This window comes from Lolium perenne, chromosome 7 (genome assembly GCF_019359855.2).
Source record: "Lolium perenne isolate Kyuss_39 chromosome 7, Kyuss_2.0, whole genome shotgun sequence".
In the NCBI taxonomy this organism is placed as follows: domain Eukaryota; kingdom Viridiplantae; phylum Streptophyta; class Magnoliopsida; order Poales; family Poaceae; genus Lolium; species Lolium perenne.
The window spans coordinates 309,098,562-309,121,977 of record NC_067250.2 but is presented as its reverse complement, the minus strand read 5'-3'; the positions used below and the strand labels follow the sequence as shown (position 1 = coordinate 309,121,977).

Below are 23,416 nucleotides of genomic sequence, written 5' to 3'. Positions count from 1 at the left end.
GAGATACTCGTTAATTCTAGCACTACTTTTATCTGGGACGATGATCCTCCTAGTTTTATTTTACCAGCTGTAATGAAAGATGTAACATTCTATTGAACTCGGGCAGCAAGTTTTTGATGCACTCTTTTCTTTACCAGGGTACCTAAGGGGGCTGGAAGATTTTTAATGAGGTGGCTTGGTTGCTTAATATAGTGTGATTTTTTTTAAAAAGTTGGCAAGTGAATTTTATGAAATACATGTTGGCAATTGGCGACAGTCCATCTGCCCAATGCAGCGCTATGAGCCCGGATCAGTCCAGTAGTATATGGGCCTCTAACTAGCCCGAAGAATGAGAGAGGCATCACCAAAGCCCAAAGCCCAAAGCCCGAAGCCCGAAGTCACACGCCCATTGACTCCAGCTCCAGTTTCCATCCATGATTTATGGTTCCCTCCGCCGCCGCCACTCCCTGCCATCTCCTGTCTTCCGATCCCATCCCCAACCCCGCCGCCCGCCGCCCGCCGCCACCTGATCACCCGGTCATGCCCGCACTCGCCCTCCTCCGCCTCCACGGCGGCGTCATCCTACTTCGCCGGTAGGATCCCGCTGTCCAACACCTTCTTGCACCCGCTCTCGACTTCCTCCCGGTCCTCAACACGAGGGCAATGACAAGGAGGACACCATCTCAGCGGCGGCGGCCGCGTCGTGGGTGGAGAGGTGGCTCCCGGAGGCGGCGCGCCCGTACGCATGTGGTATGTATGCTCACTGCTACTGACACTGCCATCTCTCAGGTCTGAACACCATTATTGCACAGAAATCGGGTCAATTGCTCAGCAGGATCAGACCACTCGAGACTAGAGAGGGACACGAGCCCACAGTTGCAGGTGCAACCATTGTTTAAAGTTAGCTAATGATCGATTGCGGGGTTTAGGAAGAATGTAACACATGTCTATTAGCACCAGATAAACTTTTGGTACCCTGTTACACATCAGTAAGTACCAATTTACTGAGAAGAAAATCATCTAAATGGTTGGCCATAGTGCAGTAGCAGCTAATGTCTTGACCATAGTGCAGTAGCAGCTAAAGCAAACAACATAGTTAAACCATGGTGAGAGAAATATGCTAAGCAAGGTTCCAGACAAGTTGGATGGATGTATGTCGGACTATTAGATCTGTTCTGCTGCTACTGCTGCATTAATCCACTCAATCGGATCATGCAATGAAGTGGTGGTGGGTATTTTCTGGTGATTGCATGACATTAACCGACATGCTCCTCGTGTAGGTTGAGCGCACCAAAAGCAGGCCGTTTGCATCAGGTGCTCTAACCCTTCTCAACCGAGTGTGTTCCTTGGATCTCAGCTACTGCTGGGATTGGGCATTCTTCTCGAGCTGAACGACTTTAGGTTAATTGCATGGTCTTTGCTTGTGTAACTGAAATGTAGTTTGCCAATCAAACAAACTATATAATAATTTACATTTTATGGAATTCATATAGAATCTTATGAGCCCATCCATTCTGAATGATTAATTTCCACAAACTGAAAAGGAATGACAGCTTGTCAGATGCATTAAGTTTGTCATATTGTCTATGTAGCCGTGTTCTAGGGGGATCTTCTCTTTTCTTGGTGTTTTCTTATCCTCTGTTGAAGAGGTTCACATTTTGGGTATGGAATACACACATGCTAGGATGTACTACTGTAATCTTACAGAGTGATCACTTAAATTACTTCCGATGCTAGGTTCACATTACTGTAACGTAGAAATGCATACATTGTCGATGAACTGGTCGGTTATGGCAACTTTATTTAAAATAAGCGACATTATTTATTTCAAAATTTCTTTTAAGAAAGTTTGTGTCTGGAACCACCGTTATTCTGTTAGAAAAAAGAACAACCCTTATTCTGTTCTCGCAAACATAACCACGTAATATTAAAAGTAAAGACCCAAGCAGAGCTTGGGAAGTATGATTGCTACTAGTTGATTACCACTACTCAATGGAGAAGGCCAGGCCAAAGAATAGCTTAGCTTATTCAGTTTCCAGATCTAACCGCTGTCTTAGCAGAGCTCATTACTGATGGTGTATCTGGGCAAGAACTGGTTGGTTTTGATCATATTAGTAATATCATCTAGAGTATTTGAATTACATAATTCCGTCGGTCGCTGAAGTGCGGATTTTCTTGCATCTACAAACAATGCATCAGTTTTCATTGAATTCACTCATCTGTGGTTTTCATTAAATTCAAGTTTTGGAGCAGTGCTAACTACTTAATGGTTGCATCTGTAACAGGTCGGAAGCAGAGCTCAAATAGGCGTATGGTTGTAAAAGTGATGTATTAGGATGTATTTGCTCTATGAAAAGGCAAAGTTCAGAATCCTCAGTTCTATTTTGGTCAAATTAATAGCCAGATAAACATAGCCGCATCTGCGCCAATCAGGTATGGCTATCATCCACTCTATTTTTTTGAAGCCTCCCAATATGAATGCTAGATGGCTTGGTATAATATGTGTATATATATCACTAGACCCTCCTTGCACCACGCCCTGTGGTGATCTACATGTCTTCCGCAGCGACACGCATGATCCACCTTTGGAGAAACTCTACTGGTTTGCTTTTTTGCTTTTTGAGAAAGTGAATGTGAACACGTGTTGGATGATGACCACACAACCTATAACTCTCCGTTGTAGCGAGATGGATCACCCTTGCATCCAACACCGCACTTGGGTTATCAAGGTTATTGAACATCCAGAGGACCTAGACGATATTCTGCTTTGAGATCGATTACGTGTATGTCATCTCCTCTCACCTATAACAACTCAAGATGTGGTATTACGCTGACCTCTTTTCCGAGTGCCCTTCTTTAAAAGTTTCAACATATCATCTTCCTCTCTGGAGAGTTTGAGCATGGACAAGTGCAGAATCAAGTTTAACCTTGTCGCCACTCATGAGCTCACTAGGCGGCACAATCATCTAAGTTGACTCTTCACTAAAAATTGTGACGAACTGAATGCATAGTACGATGATTATGCAATCGCTTTTAGCAATTCTGGTGACAATGCTTCTAATTTGTACGAATATACCTGTAGTGATGTTGAGAGCATTATAAAATGTCAATATGGTGAGATTGCAGATTACTATGGCAATGAAAAGAGCTTCTCTAAATATCATAGCAACAAGTCTAGATTAACTGTCATGATGCCCTTATGTTTTTGGTGGAGATGAATTTCTTTCTTAGCATTTCAAACGCAACTAATTGGATCTGATTTCTATTTTTTTTATTAATGCCACTGGCTATTGTTTTCATAAATACATACTACGAGAGAACAAGTTCCCAATTATCCAAATATTACCATTCAAAACATAGAATTTGATATGATATAATTAACACAACTACCATTGTTTTTAGAAATAATACTACGAGAGAATAAGTCAATACAACTCGTGGAGCCTTTGGCCACCTGAGTTTGGCGTGGGTAGCAATATAGTAATTAAGTTTAGAGTACCATCACGCTCTTTCTATAATATTATCATATTTTTAATCATGCGCCCTGCAACGCATAACAGGAAAGTTCAGATGAAGATGTCAACTCTAAGGAGGTTCCGGAGGTTACCTGATTCAGCATCAATGCACTAGCTAGTGAACAAGCAAATGTTGATGGTTTCAGATCTCTAGTCTAGACATTGATTTCAACGTTGTGAAAAACTTCAAATTTTAATATCGTCTTTGAGGGTTCCGCCATCGACTGCGAATTAGTACCCGATCCGCCTACGCGTGACGTACTATATCAGCTCTACTGCAGTAGGAAGATGTTCCTCCATACGCATCCGGTGCTTGGGCTTATTCCCCGATGATCAACCGCGACCTATGGAGGAACGCATTCCTTGTGCAGTAGTGTGTCATACTAGTTGATCGGGGAATAATTCGCGGTCGATGGCCAAACCATCATGGATGATATTAAATATTCCAAAGTTTTTGACAGCGTCGAAATCGGTGTCTGGGCGATTTGATGTCTTCATCATCTGCTTGATCAATGGCTAACTTGTTGCTATCATCGCCCAATGCATTGCTGCTTAATCGGGTAACCTCCGGATTTTCCTTAGAGTTGACATAACATGACACATGATTAAAAATATGTTAATATTGTAGAAAAAACATGGTAGTACTCTCAACTCACCTAATGTATTGATTTCCTCCTTATGTCCAAACTCATGTGACCAAACGCTCTACCAATTGTAGTGAACTTGTTCTTTCGTAATATGTATTTCTGTATTTCTGAAAACAATAGTCAGTCGCATTAATAATATCAGTATCTAATATTATGTTTCGAATAGCAATATTTGGATAATTGACTCATAGTATGCATTTCTAAAAACAATAGTCAGTTGCGTTAATTAAACATTAGCAATCAGATCTAAATTAGTAGCATTTGAAATGCTGAGAAGAAGTTTATCTCCACCAAAAACTGTAAGGCATGATGTCAGCTAATCTACACTTGTTGCTATGATCCTCACCCAAGCTCTTTTCATAGTTAGGTTGACGGTGCTCCACTTAGGGTCGGGGATGGCGGGCGGGTCATCCTAGGTGATGAAGAATGCAGTGCTCCTCGATGGTGAGATCCATCAGGTTCCGCGTAGAGAGCTCAAGGGGGCGCCGGATGATGTTGGTGATCTGGATGCTACACATAATGTAGGATGCAGTGATTTGAGGAGCAGCGAATGGAGGAAAGTGAGAAACCTGAGGGGCCGGCCAGTGGACGAGGGGCGGGGCAGGGATGCTTGGTGCAGCCGTGGAGAAGACGGCGGGCGCCATCGCGGAGGAGAGTGCGGCCGTCGTGGCGTCGGAGAAGACCGGCGCTGTGGCAGCGGAGAAGGTCGGCTCCGTCCAAGCGGAGACGACGAGCGCCGAGGCATCGTGGTGCGCCTTGAGACATCGGATCTTTTTAGAACGAGTCTGATACCATGTAAGTTTAGATACGGCTGTTTGTGTGTGACCTAGGACACTGCAATTGCATTGATATGATCATAACCTCGTACAAGGTATTTATAGAGAGTGTACAAGGAGAGAGAGAACCCACAGACGCACACATCTGAACTAGAACGAGGTTATGATCATATCAATGCAATTGCAGTGTGCTAGGTCACACACAAACAGCCATATCTAAACTTACATGGTATCAGACTCGTTCTAAAAAGATCCAATGTCTCAAGGGGCACCAATGCCTGTCGTCTCCGACGCCTCGGCGCCCGTCATCTCCGACCTTCTCCGCTGCGACAGCGCCGGTCTTCTCCAACGCCACGATGGCCGCACTCTCCTCCGCGATGGCGCCCGCCGTCTTCTCTTGGCCATGCATGTGGTATGCTCACTGCTATTGACTCTGCCATCTCTCAAGTCCAAACACCATTGTTGCACAGAAATCGGGTCAATTGCTCAGCAGGATCAGACCACTTGAGGCTAGAGAGGAACATGGCCTCACTGAATGTAACACATGTCTATTAGCACTAGATAAACTTTTGTTACCCTGTTACAAATTCATTAGTAAGTACCAATTTACCGGTAATAAAATCATCTAAATGGTTGATGTTCAAACCATGCTACGGTTTAGCTTCATGGGTGGCAATCGGCAATCTTCTTGTTAAAGCCCCACAAATCGCTATAGACATGTTGGCATGGTTGTCTGACAGCAAGTTGACAGCACATTTTGCCTGCTGAGGTGAATAGCTTAGCTTCTCTAAACTTTTATTCTCAGGTCAAGCACAATTGCAGCGATGCTGAGGGAGCTCCCTGATTTGAAAATGCTGGCACTCTCCAGATGTGGAGCTGTCCTCCGCAGGGGCGCTGGTTGCACAGTGAATGATATTCTAGATCCTGACATTGATAACAAGGTGAGTTTTTTCCCTAGTTTGCTCTGGCTGGAGGCAACGCCCTACAATATTTGTGTCAGTGAGAAGTGCCTTTCATTTTCTTGCAGCTGTGGATGCTCAACTTCAATCTTAGATGTATTATATGATTACCTCTTGAACCAGGAATTTACCAAAATTATGTGTCTAATGTCTTGACCATAGTGCAGTAGCAGCTAAAGCAAACAACATAGTTAAATCACGGTGAGAGAAATATGCTAAACAAGGTTCCAGACAAGTTGGATGTATGTATGTCGGACTATTAGATTTGTTCTGCTGCTACTGCTGCATTAATCCACTCAATCGGATCATGCAATGAAGTGGTGGTGGGTATTTTCTGGTGATTGCATGACATTCACCGACATGCTCCTCGTGTAGGTTGAGCGCACCAAAAGCAGGCCGTTTGCATCAGGTGCTCTAACCCCTTCTCAACCGAGTGTGTTCCTTGGATCTCAGCTACTGCTGGGATTGGGCATTCTTCTCCAGCTGAACGACTCTAGGTGAATTGCATGTTCTTTGCTTGTGTAACTGAAATGTAGTTTGCCAATCAAACAAACTGTATAATTTGAATTCATATAGAATCTTACGAGCCTAGCTTGTCTGTTCATCCATTTTGAATGATTAATTTCCACAAATTGAAAAGGAATGACAGCTTGTCAGATGCATTTTGCTTCTATCATTATAGTAATTGTTAGAGTACGTAATGGGCTTGGGCTGGCGCTATATCCCATTAGTTTTAGGGTTAATTAGAGATAAGGGTCGCTTTCTTAGGGGTCAAGTAAACCTCTCTATATAAGGAGAGGAGACGTATCAATCTAATCAAGCAAGAATTAAGAAGGAAATCCCTTCCCTCTTGCCCGGCCGGCCTTCTCGCGCCCTCGCAGCCCTCTCTCTCCCTCCCAAACTCTAGCAGCACCATAACACTTGGTATCAGCTTTCCCTGGTTCGATCATGTCCAGCCCTCCACCGAGTTCTTCCCACCCGCCGCCGCCGCAGTCCGACGTCCCCGCTGTTCTCTCCCTGGCGGAGATCACCGCAGCCCTCCGCGATCTCACCACTGCTGTCCAGGAGATCCGTCTCTTCCTGGCCGTTCCCTACGGGTCGCCGCCGCCGGCGGCGCTGCTGCCGTGGCAGCCGATGCACCAGGCGGCCTCCGCCGCAATCGCTGACAGCCGCAGCCGATGCTTGCCACCGCAGCAGCCTGGCTTGCCGTGGCAGCCGACATCTTCTTTGTCGTCGCCGCCACCCGACGTCCGGGCTGCTGCAGCCTCACCGCTGTCCATCATCTCCGGCCGGGCCATACCTCGGCGCCGGGGTCCTCTTCTCCAAGACGGCCGCCTTCTTCCTCATCGACGCTTACAAAGCAGCTGCTGCCGCCGCCACCAACGCCACCGCTGCAGCTGCTGTCCTCACCGACGCTGTCCCTGTCGTTCGGTGGGCAACAGCTGCTGCCGTCGCCACCAACACCGCAGCAGCGGCTGCTGCCGCCACCGACGCCGTCCTAGCCTTTTGGCGGTGTGGGAGCGACCTTGGCCCCGGGCTCTACATCGACACCGCACGGGATGCCCTTCCACCAGGTCTGTTTCCCTCCGTCGCCGTCACCGCTTCCGGCTTGGATCGCTATCCGCCACGTGTCGGCGGCGGTGAGGCTGCAAGCTGCTGCGCGCGGCCTCCTAGTGCGTCGGCCTGTGCGGGAGATGCGTGATCTGCAGCTACAGCTCCTTCAAGTTGCGCTTCATTGCGCAACGGACCTCGATCTCATCCGCTGCGTCGGGGATCTTGGGCGTACGGTTTCCCCCACGGGCGGCGGACATGCTGTGTTTCCCGCGGGCAGCGACCTCAAAGCCTGCGCCATCGACAGTCATTCGACGGGGAGAAGGCATGGTGTCACCGATAGGAGCGCACCGCGTAGCACCACTGCATTCCGCCGCCGGCCGCCGCGCGGGCTCCTTTTGTCCCGCTGGTTTCCATGGGATCCAGGTGGCTGTATAGGTGCACGTCCGACGAGCGGATGGTGTCCACTTTATGTTCAGGGGTCAACAATAAAGCGTCCCAGTCCATTTCAGGTTGAGAGTAATAAAACAAGCCGAGATGTAAAAGGCTCGTTTTTAGGTGTTAGGTTTGTGTTGCGTCGAGTCATGGTTTGTTTAGGTTGCAGCTCGAGGACGAGCTGCGTGTCCAGGTGGGGTGTAGTGTTAGAGTACGTAATGGGCTTGGGCTGGCGCTATAGCCCATTAGTCTTAGAGGTCGTTTGGTATCCATCATTTGAGCCTGAAATCCTGGAATTCATTTTAAAATTCCATAGGTGGGCTGTTTGGTTGCCACAGAATTGGGCCATCATTTCATTTAAGAAATCCAGCAAAATGATGCCATGTGTAATCACAATTTCGAGCTGAAACCTGTCATTCACAATTCCTGTGGCAACCAAACAAATTTAATATTGAATTCTACCGTCATTTACAATTCCTGTGGCAACCAAACAAGTGTCCATTTCTGGAATTACAATGTAAATGAAATGAATACATGTATTCATTTCAAAATGCTACAAATGAAATGAAAACCTGGCTTCCAAACGACTTCTTAGGGTTAATTAGAGATAAGGGTCGCTTTCTTAGGGGTCAAGTAAACCTCTCTATATAAGGAGAGGAGACGTATCAATCTAATCAAGCAAGAATTAAGAAGTAAATCCCTTCCCTCTTGCCACCGGCCGTGGGCAAGGCCCCCGGCCGGCCTTCTAACGCCCTCGCAGCTCTCTCTCTCCCTCCCAAACCCTAGCAGCCACATAACAGTAATGCTCACCTCTAAGTTTGTCATATTGTCTATGTAGCCGTGTTCTAGGGGGATCTTCTCTTTTCTTGGTGTTTTCTTATCCTCTGTTGAAGAGGTTCACATTTTGGGTATGTAATACACACATGCCAGGTTGTACTACTGTAATTCCAGAGTGATCACTTAAATTACTTCCGATGCTAGGTTCACATTACTGTAACGTAGACATACATACATTGTCGATGAACTGGTTGGTTATGGCAACTTTAATTAAAATAAGCAACATTATTTATTTCAAAATTTCTTTTAAGAAAGTTTGTGTCTGGAACCACCGTTAGTCTGTTAGAAAAAAGAACAACCCTTATTCTGTTCTCGCAAACATAACCACGTAATATTAAAAGTAAAGACCCAAGAAGACCTTGGGAAGTATGATTGCTACTAGCTTGATTACCACTACTCAATGGAGAAGGCCAGGCCAAAGAATATCTTAGCTTATTCAGTTTCCAGATCTAACTGCTGTCTTCTTAGCAGAGCTCATTACTGATAGTATATCTGGGTAAGAACTGGTTGGTTTTGACCATATTAGTAATATCATCTAGAGTATTTGAATTACATAATTCCGTCGGTCGCTGAAGTGCGGATTTTCTTGCATCTACAAACAATGCATCAGTTTTCATTGAATTCACTCATATGTGGTTTTAATTGAATTCAAGTTTTGGAGCAGTGCTAACTACTTAATGGTTGCATCTGTAACAGGTCGGAAGCAGAGCTCAGATAGGCGTATGGTTGTAAAAGTGATGTATTAGGTTGTATTTGCTCTATGACAAGGCAAAGTTCAGAATCCTCAGTTCTATTTTGGTCAAATTAATAGCCAGATAAACATAGCCGCATCTGCGCCAAAGATTGCAACAGTGCGCAAGCGGAATCAGGTATGGCTATCATCCACTCTATTTTTCTGAAGCCTTCCAATATGAACGCTTGATGGCTTGGTATATTATGTGTATATATATCACTAGTCCACTAGACCCTCCTTGCGTGCTCTTGTGCCAATGGCGTCGCAATGGGCCACCGCGCCCTGTGGTGATCTACATGTCTTCCGCAGGCACACACGCGATCCACCTTTGGAGAACCTCTACCGGTTTGCTTTTTTGCTTTTTGAGTTAAGTGAATGTGAACACACGTTGGATGATGACCACACAACCTATAACTCTCCGTTGTAGCGAGATGGATCACCCTTGCATCCAACACCGCACTTGTGTTATCGAGGTTATTGAACATTCAGAGCACCTAGACGCTATTCTGCTTTGAGATCGATTACGTGTATGTCACCTCCTCTCACCTACAACAACTCAAAATGTGGTGTTACGCCGACCTCTTTTCCGAGTGCCTTTCTTTGAAAGTTTTGGAACTCAAAAAGTCCGTTTATCAAGACAACACCAACATATCATCTTCCTCTCTTGAGAGTTTGAGCATGGACAAGTGCAGAATCAAGTTTAACCTTGTCGCCACTCATGAGCTCACTAGGCGGCACAATCATCTAATTTGACTCTTGACTAAAAATTGTGACGAACTGAAAGCATAGTACAATGATTATGCAATTGCTTTTAGCAATACTGGTGACAATGCTTCTAATTTGTACGAATATACATGTAGTGATGTTGAGAGCATTATAAAATGTCAATATGGTGTGATTGCAGATGACTATGGCGATGAAAAGAGCTTCTCTAAATATCATAGCAACAAGTCTAGATTAATTGTCATGATGCCCTTATGTTTTTGGTGGAGATAAATTTCTTTCTCAGCATTTCAAATGCAACTAATTAGATCTGATTTCTATTTTTTTTATTAATGCCACTGACTATTGTTTTCATAAATACATACTACGAGAGAACAAGTTCCCAATTATCCAAATATTACCATTCAAAACATAGAATTTGATATGATAATAGTACGAGATAATAAGGCAGTACAACTAGTGGAGTCTTTGGTCACCTGAGTTTGGCGTGGGTAGCAACACGGTAATTAAGTTGAGAGTACCATCACGCTCTTTCTATAATATTATAATATTTTAATCATGTGCCCTGCAGCGCATAACAGGAAAGTTGAAACGAAGATGTCAACTCTAAGGAGGATCCGGAGGTTACATGATTCAGCAGCAACGCGTTCGGCAATGATAGTAACAAATTAGCTAGTGAACAAGCAAATGTTTATGGTTTCAGATCTCTAGGCTAGACATTGATTTCAACGTTGTGAAAAACTTCAAACTTTCATATCATCTTTGAGGGTTCCACCATCTACTGCGAATTAGTACCCGATCACCTACGCATGATGTACTATCAGCTCTACTGCAATAGGAAGATGTTCATCCATACACATCTGGTGCTTGGGCTTATTCCCCGATGATCGACCTCGAATCACTCACCGATCTCCTACGCATGACGTAGTATTAGCTCTGCTACACTTGGGCTTATGTGCTTCACTAGATACCTACGGAGGAACGCATTCCTTGTGCAGTAGAGCTGATAGTCTGTCATACCAGTTGATCGGGGAATAATTCGCGGTCGATGGCCAAACGATCATGGATGATATTAAATATTCCGAAGTTTTTGACAGCGTCGAAATCGGTGTCTGGGCGATCTGATGCCTTCATCATCTGCTTCATTAATGCTAATTTGTTGCTATCATCGCCCAATGCATTGCTGCTTAATCGGGTAACCTCCAGATTTTCCTTTAGAGTTGACATGACATGACACATGATTAAAAATATGTTAATATTGTAGAAAGATCATGGTAGTACTCTCAACTCACCTAATGTATTGTTTTCCTCCTTATGTCTGGGCGATCTGATGCCTTCATCATCTGCTTCATCGATGGCTAATTTGTTGCTACCAGTTTGAACTTGTTTTTTCGTAATATGTATTTCTGAAAACAATAGTCAGTCGCATTAATAATATCAGTATCTAATATTATGTTTCGAATAGTAATATTTGGATAATTGACTCATAGTAGGCATTTCTAAAAAACAAGAGTCAAGTTGTGTTAATTAAACATTAGCGGTCAGATCTAAATTAGTAGCATTTGAAATGCTGAGAAGAAGTTTATCTCCACCAAAAATTGTAGGGCATGATGTCAGCTAATCTACACTTGTTGCTATGATCCTCACCGAAGCTCTTTTCATAGTCATAGTCATCTGTAAGCTCACCATATTGACATTTTATAATGCTCTCTTACTGGATCCTTGAGGTTGTGGGATTCTTGAGGTGGAGATGGGGCATGGCGAGAATTTTGTTGGTGGAAAGAGTGCTCTCATGTTAAAACTTCTTACTGGATCCTTTTTTTTAATCAGATCTTGTGATTGTCAGAACTCTTACTTCTGGCTAGTCCATATGCAAAACTTGCATGCTTTATGTTGACAACTTGAATATGCTGCAAGTTGCCGAGATCGGCTTTACTGCCGATGTTACAATATTTAAGACTTTTATATCTTGCCGGCAAAGAGGCCAACTTCTGCACTTTATAGCAAAACTGACTTTTCAGCACGGTTTTTGTAGTATGATAGCAGCACGGGAAGGATATAAACAGATTGTGTTAACCCTGCTATATGCAGTGTGCTGCAGGATGAACGCCTGCAAGTTCTGTTTCTCTTATAACTTATGCTTTTTCTGAGTTTCTTCAGTACTTAATGGTAAAGTCATATCCTGATGATAAGTTTTGCTGCTGTAGCAGGTTATCTCTTGGGCATTTTCTTGGCGTTGTTAAACATCCTGGTACTGATGATAAGCAAGCAAACAAGGAAAGCATTGTTGTAGTGCACTTATGTGGTTACCAGCAGCGGCAGTCCTCTAGAACCAAAATTCACGAGTCAGCCTAACGCTGAATACATGGGAATGTGGTAGATTGTCGGTCTTCCCATTCATTTTTCGCACCTATAGCTCAGAGCCGCTGGGTAATAAAGCAGTAGATGAATGTACCAATAAAGCAGTGGTGCACCTTAAAATTGGTGACAATCAAGTAACAACTATATTTAAAAGTTCATAAAATTCTGAGAAATATATGATATTTTGGGAGGAACAATAAATGGCGATAAACAATACAACATCACTAATCATGCGTAATTTTTTTCTGTATCCATGAATGTGAGTTTGAACTATCAGTTTCACGTGATTATGGAATGTCTTCCTAACGCATTTTTTATTTTGGTTTTTGAAAAATAAAACTAGATGTGGTTTCCACACAACAAAAGTTTGTGTAACCTGTTTTCCACCTGATAAGTTCTCAAAGGTACTTTTGGATAACAAGTTTAAACTATTCTGGTGACAATGCTTCTTATTTGTATGATGATGTGTATTGATGTCTAGAGCATTATAAAATGTCAATATGGTGATTTTGTAGATGACTATGAGGATGAAAATAGCCTTGCTGAGGATCATAGGAACAAGTCTACATTATGATGCCCATACAATTTTTGGTGGAGATAAACTTCTTAGCATTTCAAATACTACTACTTTGGATTTCAAATGGTACTAGTTTGGATCTCTAATTTTGGGTTAATGTTTGCAGAAATACATACTATGAGAGAACAAGTTTCATGTTATCCAGATATTACTATTCAAAACATATATCTGATATGTTTTCATGAATATATGGTATGAGAGAACAAGTTCACTACAGCATGTGGAGTGTTTGGTCAGCTGAGTTTGGCAAATCCATCGAAATCAATAAATTAGCAATATGATTATATTTTCAATCATGCGCAATATCGTGTGACAGTGAACAAGAAAGTTTAGATGAAGATATGTCAACTCGGAGAATCCGTAGGATTCAACATCAACACATTCGGCCCAATGCAGTGAACAGGGGATGATGATGATGCCAACGTATGTCTAGACCAGACATTGATTTTTACACCATGAAAAGATTCAAGAGACTTTAATATTGTGCTTGATAGTTTAACCATCAACTGGCAACTGCAGATTATTCCCCAATTGCTTGTGCATGACGTGCTACTAGTTTTGCTGCAATAGGAAGACCTTCCTCCAGTCACATTTGGTGAAGCACATTAGCCCTACGCTCAGCATAGCAGTGACCGCAGAGACGATCCACATCGCGGAGGTCATTAGGGCCTTTGGTGCCTCTTTCCCTTCCCTTGAAGGGATTAAGGAATACATTGTACAGGGTCCGTACATTCGCCACTGTCGAGCTGCCCTCCCGTTGTTGGATCAGGAGAACCCCAATTGGGAGGAGGACATCACACTCGTGGCTCCTTTACGAGGCGGAAAATCCGTGTTGCCTGCCTCCACCATACGACGCTCCACCGACAACTGACACCATACTACGCTAACATTGGTTCCGCGTCGAGGACTAACTCCCCCCTAAGGTTGAGGCAGCCCCCTCCCCTCCCCCCTGCCGCTCGGCTTCGTCTTCAGGCCACCGGAGACGGCGCGCATCTCCTTCTAGCGTCGTCTGACACCGCCTACCACCAAGCCAGGTACGGAGGCAAAGTGGAAGCACTACCTGCACTACCCGGCGTATTTCTTGAACTTATTAGTGCGAGATGCTCCTGTGTTGACACATTTTGCAAGCAGAGTGTCCCCGTGAGACTTTTTTTTTCTTACGTTCTTTTATTATACTTCCAAGTGTAGCGTAAGTGTATGTACTTCTAAAGTGAGTGTAAATCCAGCTGCTGCACAAGAGTATTTACATGTGCATTGTTTATACACTTGTCAAGCATGTGAAGCACCACATGTCACAAGATAGGAAACAAACAAACAAACAGACAAAATCTTCCACAAGTCCTTTTAGATCATGGGCACCAGTGCTCTTATTGTATTAAAAATTTGAAAATTATATTTATATATTTCAAAAAATTATGTACAAGAATTCTCATCTCAACCAAAATTTCGAGAGATACCTGTTTTCCTTAGCCCGGGTCTTCACAGATGGGCTATGCACACCTCATACGAAAAATGCCCCTCAGCCTAGCCCGGTTGTGAAGCTCAAATCAAGGTTCACAATCCAGCCAAGCTGTGTCCATCTCGGGGGCCCATCAGCGCACCCCCAAACTCTCTCCCGTGCCCCTCATTTGCCCCCGAACAAACCCGCCCGTTCTTGTGCCCCTCCACTGGTCGGCGCCCGCCGACGCCCTCCTGGCCGCCCATGGACGACGCCTGCCGCTGCCCTGGACGCTGCCCGCAGTAGATCGAGCTGAAGGTCGCCGCCCCTCCCCATGGCTACCACCCCTCCCCATGTTTGTTGCCCCGCAGCAGCTCACCGCTCTTTCCCTGGCCGCCGGCTGGGCCGCCTCACACCACCTATCTTCCGCAGATCGAGCTAAAGGAGGCCACAAAGGACCCGACTGCTTTTTATTTACTCTATTCTAGGACCTATTTGCAAAAAAACTACACCTTTTTGCAAAAAAAGCTACACCTTTTTGAAAAAAAAACTAACTTTGTTAAAATATTGAATTAGTGCTAAAATTAATTGAGGTGGTATCCTCATTATCTCATACATATATTACTCTCAGCTCAGCTCATACATGTGCGATCAAAAAACATCTCGTCTCATTTCAACTTAGTTAGGGTGATCATGTACGAGAAGAGATAGTTATTCGCGGTTGACACGGGCTACGAAACACACACTTAGTTTCTAATCAAATGGCGAGAGTGGACAAAACGGTGGCCGAGCTACATGTAGCTCTTTATCTTTTAAAAATTCGGAAAAATTAATTAGGTTTAACAAAAATCTGAAACAAAATCCTTGATGTAGCCAATAATGAAATCTATAAACTTGCAAATTCTCAATGTAAAATTCTTTGGTTGTATGCTACACAAAAATGAAAAATATGTGGATCTGAGTATAGTAAATAGTGCACATTTCTAAACTATAAAACTTGTCAGATTTTGTCATTTTGGTGTAGCCTAGAATGTAAATAATTTCAAGTTAAGATTTTGCAAGTTTATAGATTTCATCATTGGCCACATCTACAATTTTGTTTCAGATGTTTTTGAAATCTTAAAATATGATTTCTGAATTTTGAAATATAAAGAGCTAGATGTAACTCGGTCTCCATTTGCAGTTTTCCATCAAATGGCCCATAATGATCCCATTTCTTTCGTATGGTCCTTGTTTACCGTTTCTTCCAAGTCTGCTTTGATCGTGCAGTCCCTGCAGCGAACACTTCCGTTTTCTTGTCCAGTCAATCATATCTACAAATGCATACTTGGTTCACTTGCTGGCAACTTCAGGACTTCATAGATGCCCTAGTGAACTACGAGTAGAAGGGAGCCCGACTCACCAAACACATCCATCCATCGTTTATTAATACTCCAACAGACAACACAACAGGGCTTTAGTTAGTTATCTGGTACTTATACATGTAAACACACGCAGACTGTCCATCGGCACGGAGCTAGAACGGAGCGGTGCATGTCTGCACGGCCGCGCACCGGTTTCGGCGGCGGTGGGTGTGTCTGCCCCGGCAGCGACACGAACTTCGCCGAGAGCGTGCGGTGCCCAGCGTGTGCCCGGCATGCCATCGTTATACTAATCCTGACAGCTGAAATTACTTGGCTGGTTTGACCAGAGGCCACACACACCTCCCGTGTGCAGCCGTGCTTGCTAAGCTTGCCGTTGGGGGTCAAACCAGCTAGAATCCCATCCAGTGAAGCGTGCATTCGATCGATGGTATCCGTTCTGCCTTACATCTCGAGTCAACCAATTACTATTCGTGAATGATTTCTCTATAATTATCGAAATGCAGTGGAATCAGGGTCGTATATATGGAAGAGAAGAAAACGCAATATCTAGTACACTGCACAAGAGGGTACCTTCACATCTTACTGGCAGAACTAGATCAGGGAGGGGCAACTCCTTTCCGGACTTGTAGGGCTTTCAAGGATGAGAGAGCCCCTTCCCCACCCCCAAGCGCCCCGGCCGCTCCAGGCCGCGGCGGCCACCTCCGCCACCCAAGCCGGACCTTGCTCCGCGGCGCTCCGGGCCGCTGCATCCGCTCTGCGTTTCGGGTCCGTCACGCCGGAGATCCTCGCAAGCGCGACCAGAGGCGCGAGATCTGCATCCTCTTCAATGGTGCCTGCCGTTCTGGAGCCCCTGGCGCCGTCTTCAAGCGCGCCTGCCCAGCCTGCTACCTCGAGCAGCGCAGCCGGGATGGGGGAAATCAGGGCCGCGTGCCCAGATTTTCTGCCGCCGCCACCTCCTCTCAGGCCTGGGGATAGGCCTCTGCTCTTCACCTCGATGGAGGAGCAGATCCCTCCTCGCGGCAAGGTGCCTGCTGCGGCGCCTCGGCTGCGCTCCATCATTGTTGCTCCTTCCCGCAATACTGAGGAGTTAAATCAGCGGATTGCCCAAGATCACGGTGGAGTTTGGCAAGTGGTGCGCCCGAAATTTTGGTGGCGCCGAGTTAATCCTTCCTCTTCGAGAGGTAGGTCTGCTGGTCAACAACCATTGGTTTCAAGGAGAGGCTCCGGCTCGGAGTCAAATTGCTTCAACGGGCTCTGCTTCCGCTGTCTTTCCTCCTCCCACTTCGTGAGAGATTGCAAAGGTCCAGTCCACTGCCTCGTGTGCAAGCAGCCTGGGCACCTCGCTCGGGCGTGCTTGGCGAGAAAGCTCCCCGGCGTTGCGGCTCTCCCTGCCGGCTCCTCCGCGCTGCCTCCGCCCGTCCCGCTGTCGGCAAGCGCCACAGCCAAGACCAGGCGCACCGCCATGGCTCGTGAGCCTGGGCACTCGTCCCGTCGGCCGGAGGAGGTCTTCAGCTCCTCGCTCAGCACTCCGGCCATGGAGATGGCTGCCACAGAGATGAGGCGCACCCACCTAGCGATCCTTGTGTCTGATCCGAGGCTCAACATCAGCACTCGCTCCATCGCCAAGGCGCTGCAGGACGAGCTCAAGTTCTCCTGGGAGGACATTCATGTGTCTGCCTCCTACCCCGACGACTTCCTGGTCCGATTCTCGCAGCCATGGCAGCGGGACGAGGCGCTCGAGCTCGGCACTCTGCCTCTGAAGCGGGGCAACATGGCGCTCACCACCTGGTCTCCCACGGCCCGAGGCCGCCCTCAGACTTGGCGCTTCTACTGCCGTCTTGCTGTCGAGGGCGCCCCTCTCAACGCGTGGGAAGACGAGGCCACCATCAAGGAGGTGCTGGGCGGCACCTGTGAGCTGGATAGGATTGAGCGACGCTCAATCCTCCGCGACAACACGGCGGCGCTCTTCGTTTGGGTTTGGTCCTTGGATCCTGATCTCATTCCATGCATCAAGGCCCACTCTATTCTCAACCGCCCGGCGGCGAGGCGTGAATCCCTGCCGGAAGGCACTCCAGCGGAGGAAGGAAGGGATGGCCCTCTGTTTCGCATCCTTATCCACCTGGATAAAGTGATGGACTTCACTCCAGTGGAGGAGAGCCAGCGCCGGCGCGGCTACGAGTGGCCGCAAGTGTACCGCAAGTCCTGGGACTTTGGAATCCCAGACAACAAGCCTGGGCTCCGTCAGCGTCCGGTCCGAGACAGGCTTGGGCCGTCCAGTCATGGTGGCCGGCGTGATAATGACAAGGACTATGATCGGAGGGACGATCGTGGCCGTGACGGGCGCCATGAGGAGCATAGGCGTGGAGGGCGCCGTGGAGGCGACGGAGGTGATACCGAGGGTAACCGCTATAGCTCCGACCGGCAGCAGCAGCGGCAAGATCGCCACGGCAGGCGGCCGAGCAGGTCTCCTGAATATCGTCGTCGTGGTGACTGCACGCGTCACCGGTCGAGGAGCCCGTCGGCGGCGGGCCTCCGTGATGTTCAAGTTGTAAAAGAGGTGCAAGCGCACCAAGAGGTTGAGTACGTGAGGCAGCAGCAGAGCCTGGGAGCCAATACAGCCGCCATGATCGCTTGCAGCAACAGAGGCAGGTCATGCACGCCGGAGGGATCCTTGGCCATGGGAGACACTCCTTCACCGCCCCCTGCATCCAGATGGCAACCAAGCCCAGACAGTCCCATGCACTTGCTCTCTCCTGTCGCGGCACAGCCTGGGTCGGATGGCGTGGTTCAGTACTTGTTGTGCTCCACTGGCTCGGACTTTGCTGAAAGAATCGCCATACCAGCACCACCATCTCCCCCAATCAACTGGGCCGAGATTCCTGTTACAGCGCAACCGCTGGGCGAGGCCCAAGTCTTTGAAGATTGCTGGTCCGCAAACATTGCGCCGGCGCCTTTGGCAGAGCTCGGAACCTTCTACCCGGCGTCGCCACAGCACTTGAAGTCGCCACTCCACCAGTCGCCGGAAAACCAAGCTCCAGACCAGTGGGCCGCATTCTTTGGCGAGCACTCCGGCGACCATGTCCCCAGCCACAGTCTGATGCATCAGTGGAACAAAACTTGGGTAGAAGAGCCTTTGCCAGGGTACGACCAGCTACAGATGGGATCGCTGCATGCCCAGCAAGCGCTGGATGCGAATCTCTTCAGCTTGGGAGGCCACGATCAGCACCTGTTTTGGGATGGCCAGGCAGAGCGACCTGTCACTCCAACAAAGCTGATCAACGCAAATCAAGACACTTTTGTGGGGGTTCGACCAAGTTCTCCCGGCTGGCAGTTGCATGACATCTTCGCCACTCCTCCTCCAAATGGGCCAAAGACCGCAGCTATCAGATTCCTCCGATGAAGTTGACGGTGAAGCCTTGTACGAGATAACTCTTAAGTCCAATGCGCTCCGCGCTTTACGGAATGCGAACCTCTGCGGCCCTGGGATGGTGGATGAGGTAACTGAGAGGGTCGGAAAGCTCCATGTCGACCCCAAGACATCATTTATGAGCAAGATCATTGGGATGCTGTCACCATCCCTGCTCGGCTTCCCCACAAACAACAAGCCAAGAAAGAAGAAGGTTGGGGCCAGGAGTATGATGTGCATGGACACAGCGATTAGAAGGAGCGAGAGGCCGGCAACTCGGTCGTCCTCACTGATGACCTCACGACGTGCTCAAGCTTCTGCATGTAAGCAGCTTGGCCTGATTCGCCATGAGAATGAGTTCAATGATGATGTCCTCAACCAGTACCTGCGTCTCTTCCAAGAACCTCTGTCCCACAACAATCTTCACGGTCTTGCATTGCTGGCGGACGCTTCGGACAGGCCGGGTTTTGTGCTATCGCAGGATGACATGGCGGAGATGCTGCGGGAGACTCCAACAGCGTCCTAAGCTGCTTGGTCTTGGTCGATTGAGTGTCAATGAATTGCACAACCATTTGCTCCATGTCCGTTCTACTCAGTAGATGTCACTGTTGTATGTGTGCTGGCCACTGCGTGGCCCTCTTCTCAGTCTGTCATTCTATGTGTTGCATAGATCAGCTGTCTTGGGGCTTCGCCTTTACCTGTAGCCGGCGTAGCCTTGATCTGCTGAATATCTGTAGTAGACTGTGGGTCTGTGTCTGTCCCCGGCAACGCCGGCGTCTAAACTTATTGTGTCGTCTATATTACCATGTTAGCAAAACTTAAGCTGCTTAATTGGAATGTAAGGGGGCTAAACGATCGGGCGAGGCGAGATGTCCTCAAAGATCTTGTGTTCAGCTCCAGGTGTTCCATCCTTACTGTACAAGAATCAAAACTCGGACCCTTGTCCGATACTGATAGAGCTGACCTTGTGGGGCAAACGCTCAAGGGGTTCGCTGAACTGCCTGCGGTTGGCACTAGAGGGGGGGTGCTTCTGTTTTGGTGCCATGATCGTTTCCAATGCATAAACACAACTGTTGGTGAATTCTCCATCACTGTCACGTTACTGGACAAAGAATGTGAGCAAACCTGGAATCTCACATCAGTGTAGGGGCCAACAGATGACGGGCGCAGACAAAGCTTCCTCAATGAGCTGGTGGCCGTTCATGCCCAAGTCACCGGGCCTTGGCTAGTGATTGGGGATTTCAACCTAATCCTCAATGATGTAGACAAAAACAAGCCAAGAGTCAATAGGAGTTGGATGCGTCGTTTCAAAGTAGCGTTAGACTCAAGCTACCTCCGTGAAATCAAACTGGTGGGGCGACGCTTCACCTGGAGCAACGAACAAGCCGACCCAACTCTGGTGCGCCTTGATAGAGCATTCTGCAATGCGGAGTGGGACGACTTGCACCCGGCTGCAAAGCTTCTTCCGCAGTCCTCCTCCATGTCGGACCACTGCCCTCTTCTTCTGGTTCAAGATCTAGTCTTCAAAACACCCCCACGCTTTCGTTTTGAGAGCTTTTGGCCCCTTCTGCAAGGATATAATGAGGTGGTCCAGCAATCTTGGAATGAGCCGTGCGCCCTCACAAATCCGTTTGCGGTGTTGGATTGCAAGTTGAAACGCCTGTCTAAGGCACTTGTTTCATGGGCAAAAAACTATGTTGGGGACATTAGGAAACAGATGTTGGTGGGGCAGGAGATCATTCTTAGGCTTGACTCAGCCCAAGAGAGCAGGCAACTTACAGTTGGCGAGAGGGAACTACGTTCAACTCTTAAAGCAAGGGCGGTGGGTCTAGCGGTCATCAATAGAGTCAAATTAAGGCAAAGGGCAAGAATCAAATGGCTAAAACTCGGCGACGCAAATACGAAATTCTTTCACTCTCGTGCCGCACACAGAAAACAGAAAAACAGAATCCAGTGCCTCCACTCAAGCGATGGGATTGCCACATCACCGGTGGAAATCGAAGATGTTATCTCCAACCACATGGTCAACATTGTTGGAACAGATGTTCCTTGTGCCGAGCGCTTTCTTTGGAGCCAACTTGGGTTGCCTGTGCCTGATTTGTCTGAGCTTGACTCCCCATTTACCTTGGAGGAGCTAAAAAATGCAGTCTTCGATACACCTGCGGATAAGGCACCAGGGCCGGATGGGTTCTCCGGCGGTTTCTTCAGAGCCTCATGGAGTGTGATCAAGGTTGATTTGATGCAAGCACTTCACAAGTTCCATGATCTTAATGACCTGTCCTTCAGCTGCCTCAACACAGCATACTATGTTCTGTTGCCCAAGAAGGCGAACCCAACGCAAATCACTGACTACCGCCCGATTAGTCTCATACACGCCTTTGCGAAGCTTGTCTCCAAAATCCTAGCAACGCGACTAAAGCCACGGATGGACGAGTTGGTCTCGCAATGCCAAAGTGCTTTCATCAGCGGGAGGAGCATCCAGGACAACTTCCTTTACGTGCAGAATCTGGCAAAGCATTATCATCAGTCCAAGACTCCATCCTTGCTGCTGAAGCTTGACATCGCCAAAGCGTTCGACACGGTGTCTTGGACCTACATGTTGGATATGCTTGAGGCACGTGGTTTTCCTCTGCGTTGGAGGAATTGGATTGCCATGTTGTTCAGATCAGCTTCTTCCAGGGTGCTAATCAATGGGATGCCTGGACGTATAATCGAGCACTACAGGGGGTTAAGGCAGGGTGACTCCCTCTCTCCTTTCCTCTTCGACCTTGCAATGGAACCCATGCACTGCCTGCTGAGCCTTGCAACAGAGGCAGGAGTCCTAACCAAGCTCAGGGGGCAGAAATGCACCTTCAGAGCCTCACTTTATGCCGACGACGTCGGGCTATTCTTGACCCCCTCTGAACACGACATTGCGGGAATCAGCGCTGTTTTGGCTGGCTTTGGAAGGGCAACAGGGCTTATAACCAATCTCTCCAAAAGTTCCATCACGCCGATCTGCTGCAACCCGACACAGGTTGATAGCTTGGCAAATGCCATTGGAATTCAAGTCAAGCCTTTTCCTTGCGTTTACTTGGGGATGCCTCTCTCGGTTAAAAAACTAACAAAGGCGGATTGGCAAGCACTTCTTGACAAGGTGGATAGGCACCTCGCCACTTGGAAGGCACGGATGATGAGTCTTGCGGGCCGCCTAGAGATGCTCAACTCTGTCCTCTCCTCGTTGCCAGTGTACCTAATGACGATCAACGAGATGCCTGCATGGGTTCGGAATGAATTTGACCGTCGGCGTCGTGCGTGGCTTTGGGCAGGGGATGGCACTTGCAGTGGTGCAAAATGCAGAGTCAGCTGGAAGCAGGTTTGCAAGCCCAAAGCTTTGGGTGGACTGGGAGTTCACTGCATCAAATCCTTCGGCAATGCTCTGAGGATTAGGTGGTTGTGGCAAAAATGGAAGAATCCCAACAAGCCATGGGCCCACTTGAAGATTCCGTCCACTAAGAGAGAGCGGGATCTGTTCGCGGCTGCAACTAGAATCACCATTGGTAATGGGGAAAGGGCAACCTTTTGGACGGACAGATGGTTATTTGACCAGATCCCAGCCGACATTGCTCCAGACATCTTCAAAATCTCGATTCGGAAGAACAGGACAGTAAAGGAGGCTCTGTCTAATGAAAAGTGGTTGATCGATCTGAGGCACCACCTGGATGTTCACCATCTTCCGCAGCTCCTCAAATTGGCGGAGCTAGTCGAAAGGGTGCAGCTAACAGATGAGCCAGATGACATCATTTGGAGATTCGGTAACAAGACCTTTTATACATCACGGTCAGCATACACTCTACAGTTTTTGGGGACAACTAGAACAGACTACTCCAAGATAATCTGGAAAGGGTGGGCGCCCGCAAGGTGCAAATTCTTCATCTGGACCTTAATGCTCAACAGAGTGCTAACAGCTGATAAGCTACTTCAGCGACGTTGGGATAATGAATACTTCTGCCCGCTTTGTCGGAGAAACCTCGAAACAGCAAGTCACCTGTTCACGGAGTGCACATTCAGTAATGAGATATGGAAGGAAATGGCGGACCACTTCAGCTTGGAGGCTCTCAACCCCTCCGGTTGGA

The 23,416-nt window shown here is 47.3% G+C and overlaps 1 protein-coding gene across 9 annotated transcripts; it reads left to right on the top strand.

The window, feature by feature from the left end:
• The first annotated feature begins 411 nt into the window (after window positions 1-411).
• Window positions 412-13,309, top strand: LOC127311793 (4-hydroxybenzoate polyprenyltransferase, mitochondrial). Of its 9 annotated transcripts, none has more exons than XR_011749796.1 (8): window positions 412-729; window positions 1,260-1,380; window positions 2,265-2,412; window positions 5,723-5,858; window positions 6,252-6,373; window positions 9,396-9,568; window positions 11,986-12,271; window positions 12,366-13,309. XR_011749796.1 is itself a non-coding variant. In XM_051342247.2 (5 exons), the coding sequence occupies exons 1-4, from the start codon at window positions 5,274-5,276 to the stop codon at window positions 9,415-9,417; spliced, it is 336 nt and encodes a 111-aa protein (XP_051198207.1). In that variant the 5' UTR covers window positions 4,816-5,273; the 3' UTR covers window positions 9,418-9,568; window positions 12,366-13,309. The 9 variants fall into 9 exon arrangements, 1 of the variants encoding a protein (XP_051198207.1); XR_007857894.2 differs by lacking the exon at window positions 11,986-12,271 and adding an exon at window positions 5,945-6,118; XR_007857886.2 differs by lacking the exon at window positions 11,986-12,271 and having other exon boundaries at window positions 413-729; window positions 12,366-13,107; window positions 13,200-13,309.
• The last annotated feature ends 10,107 nt before the right edge of the window (window positions 13,310-23,416 follow it).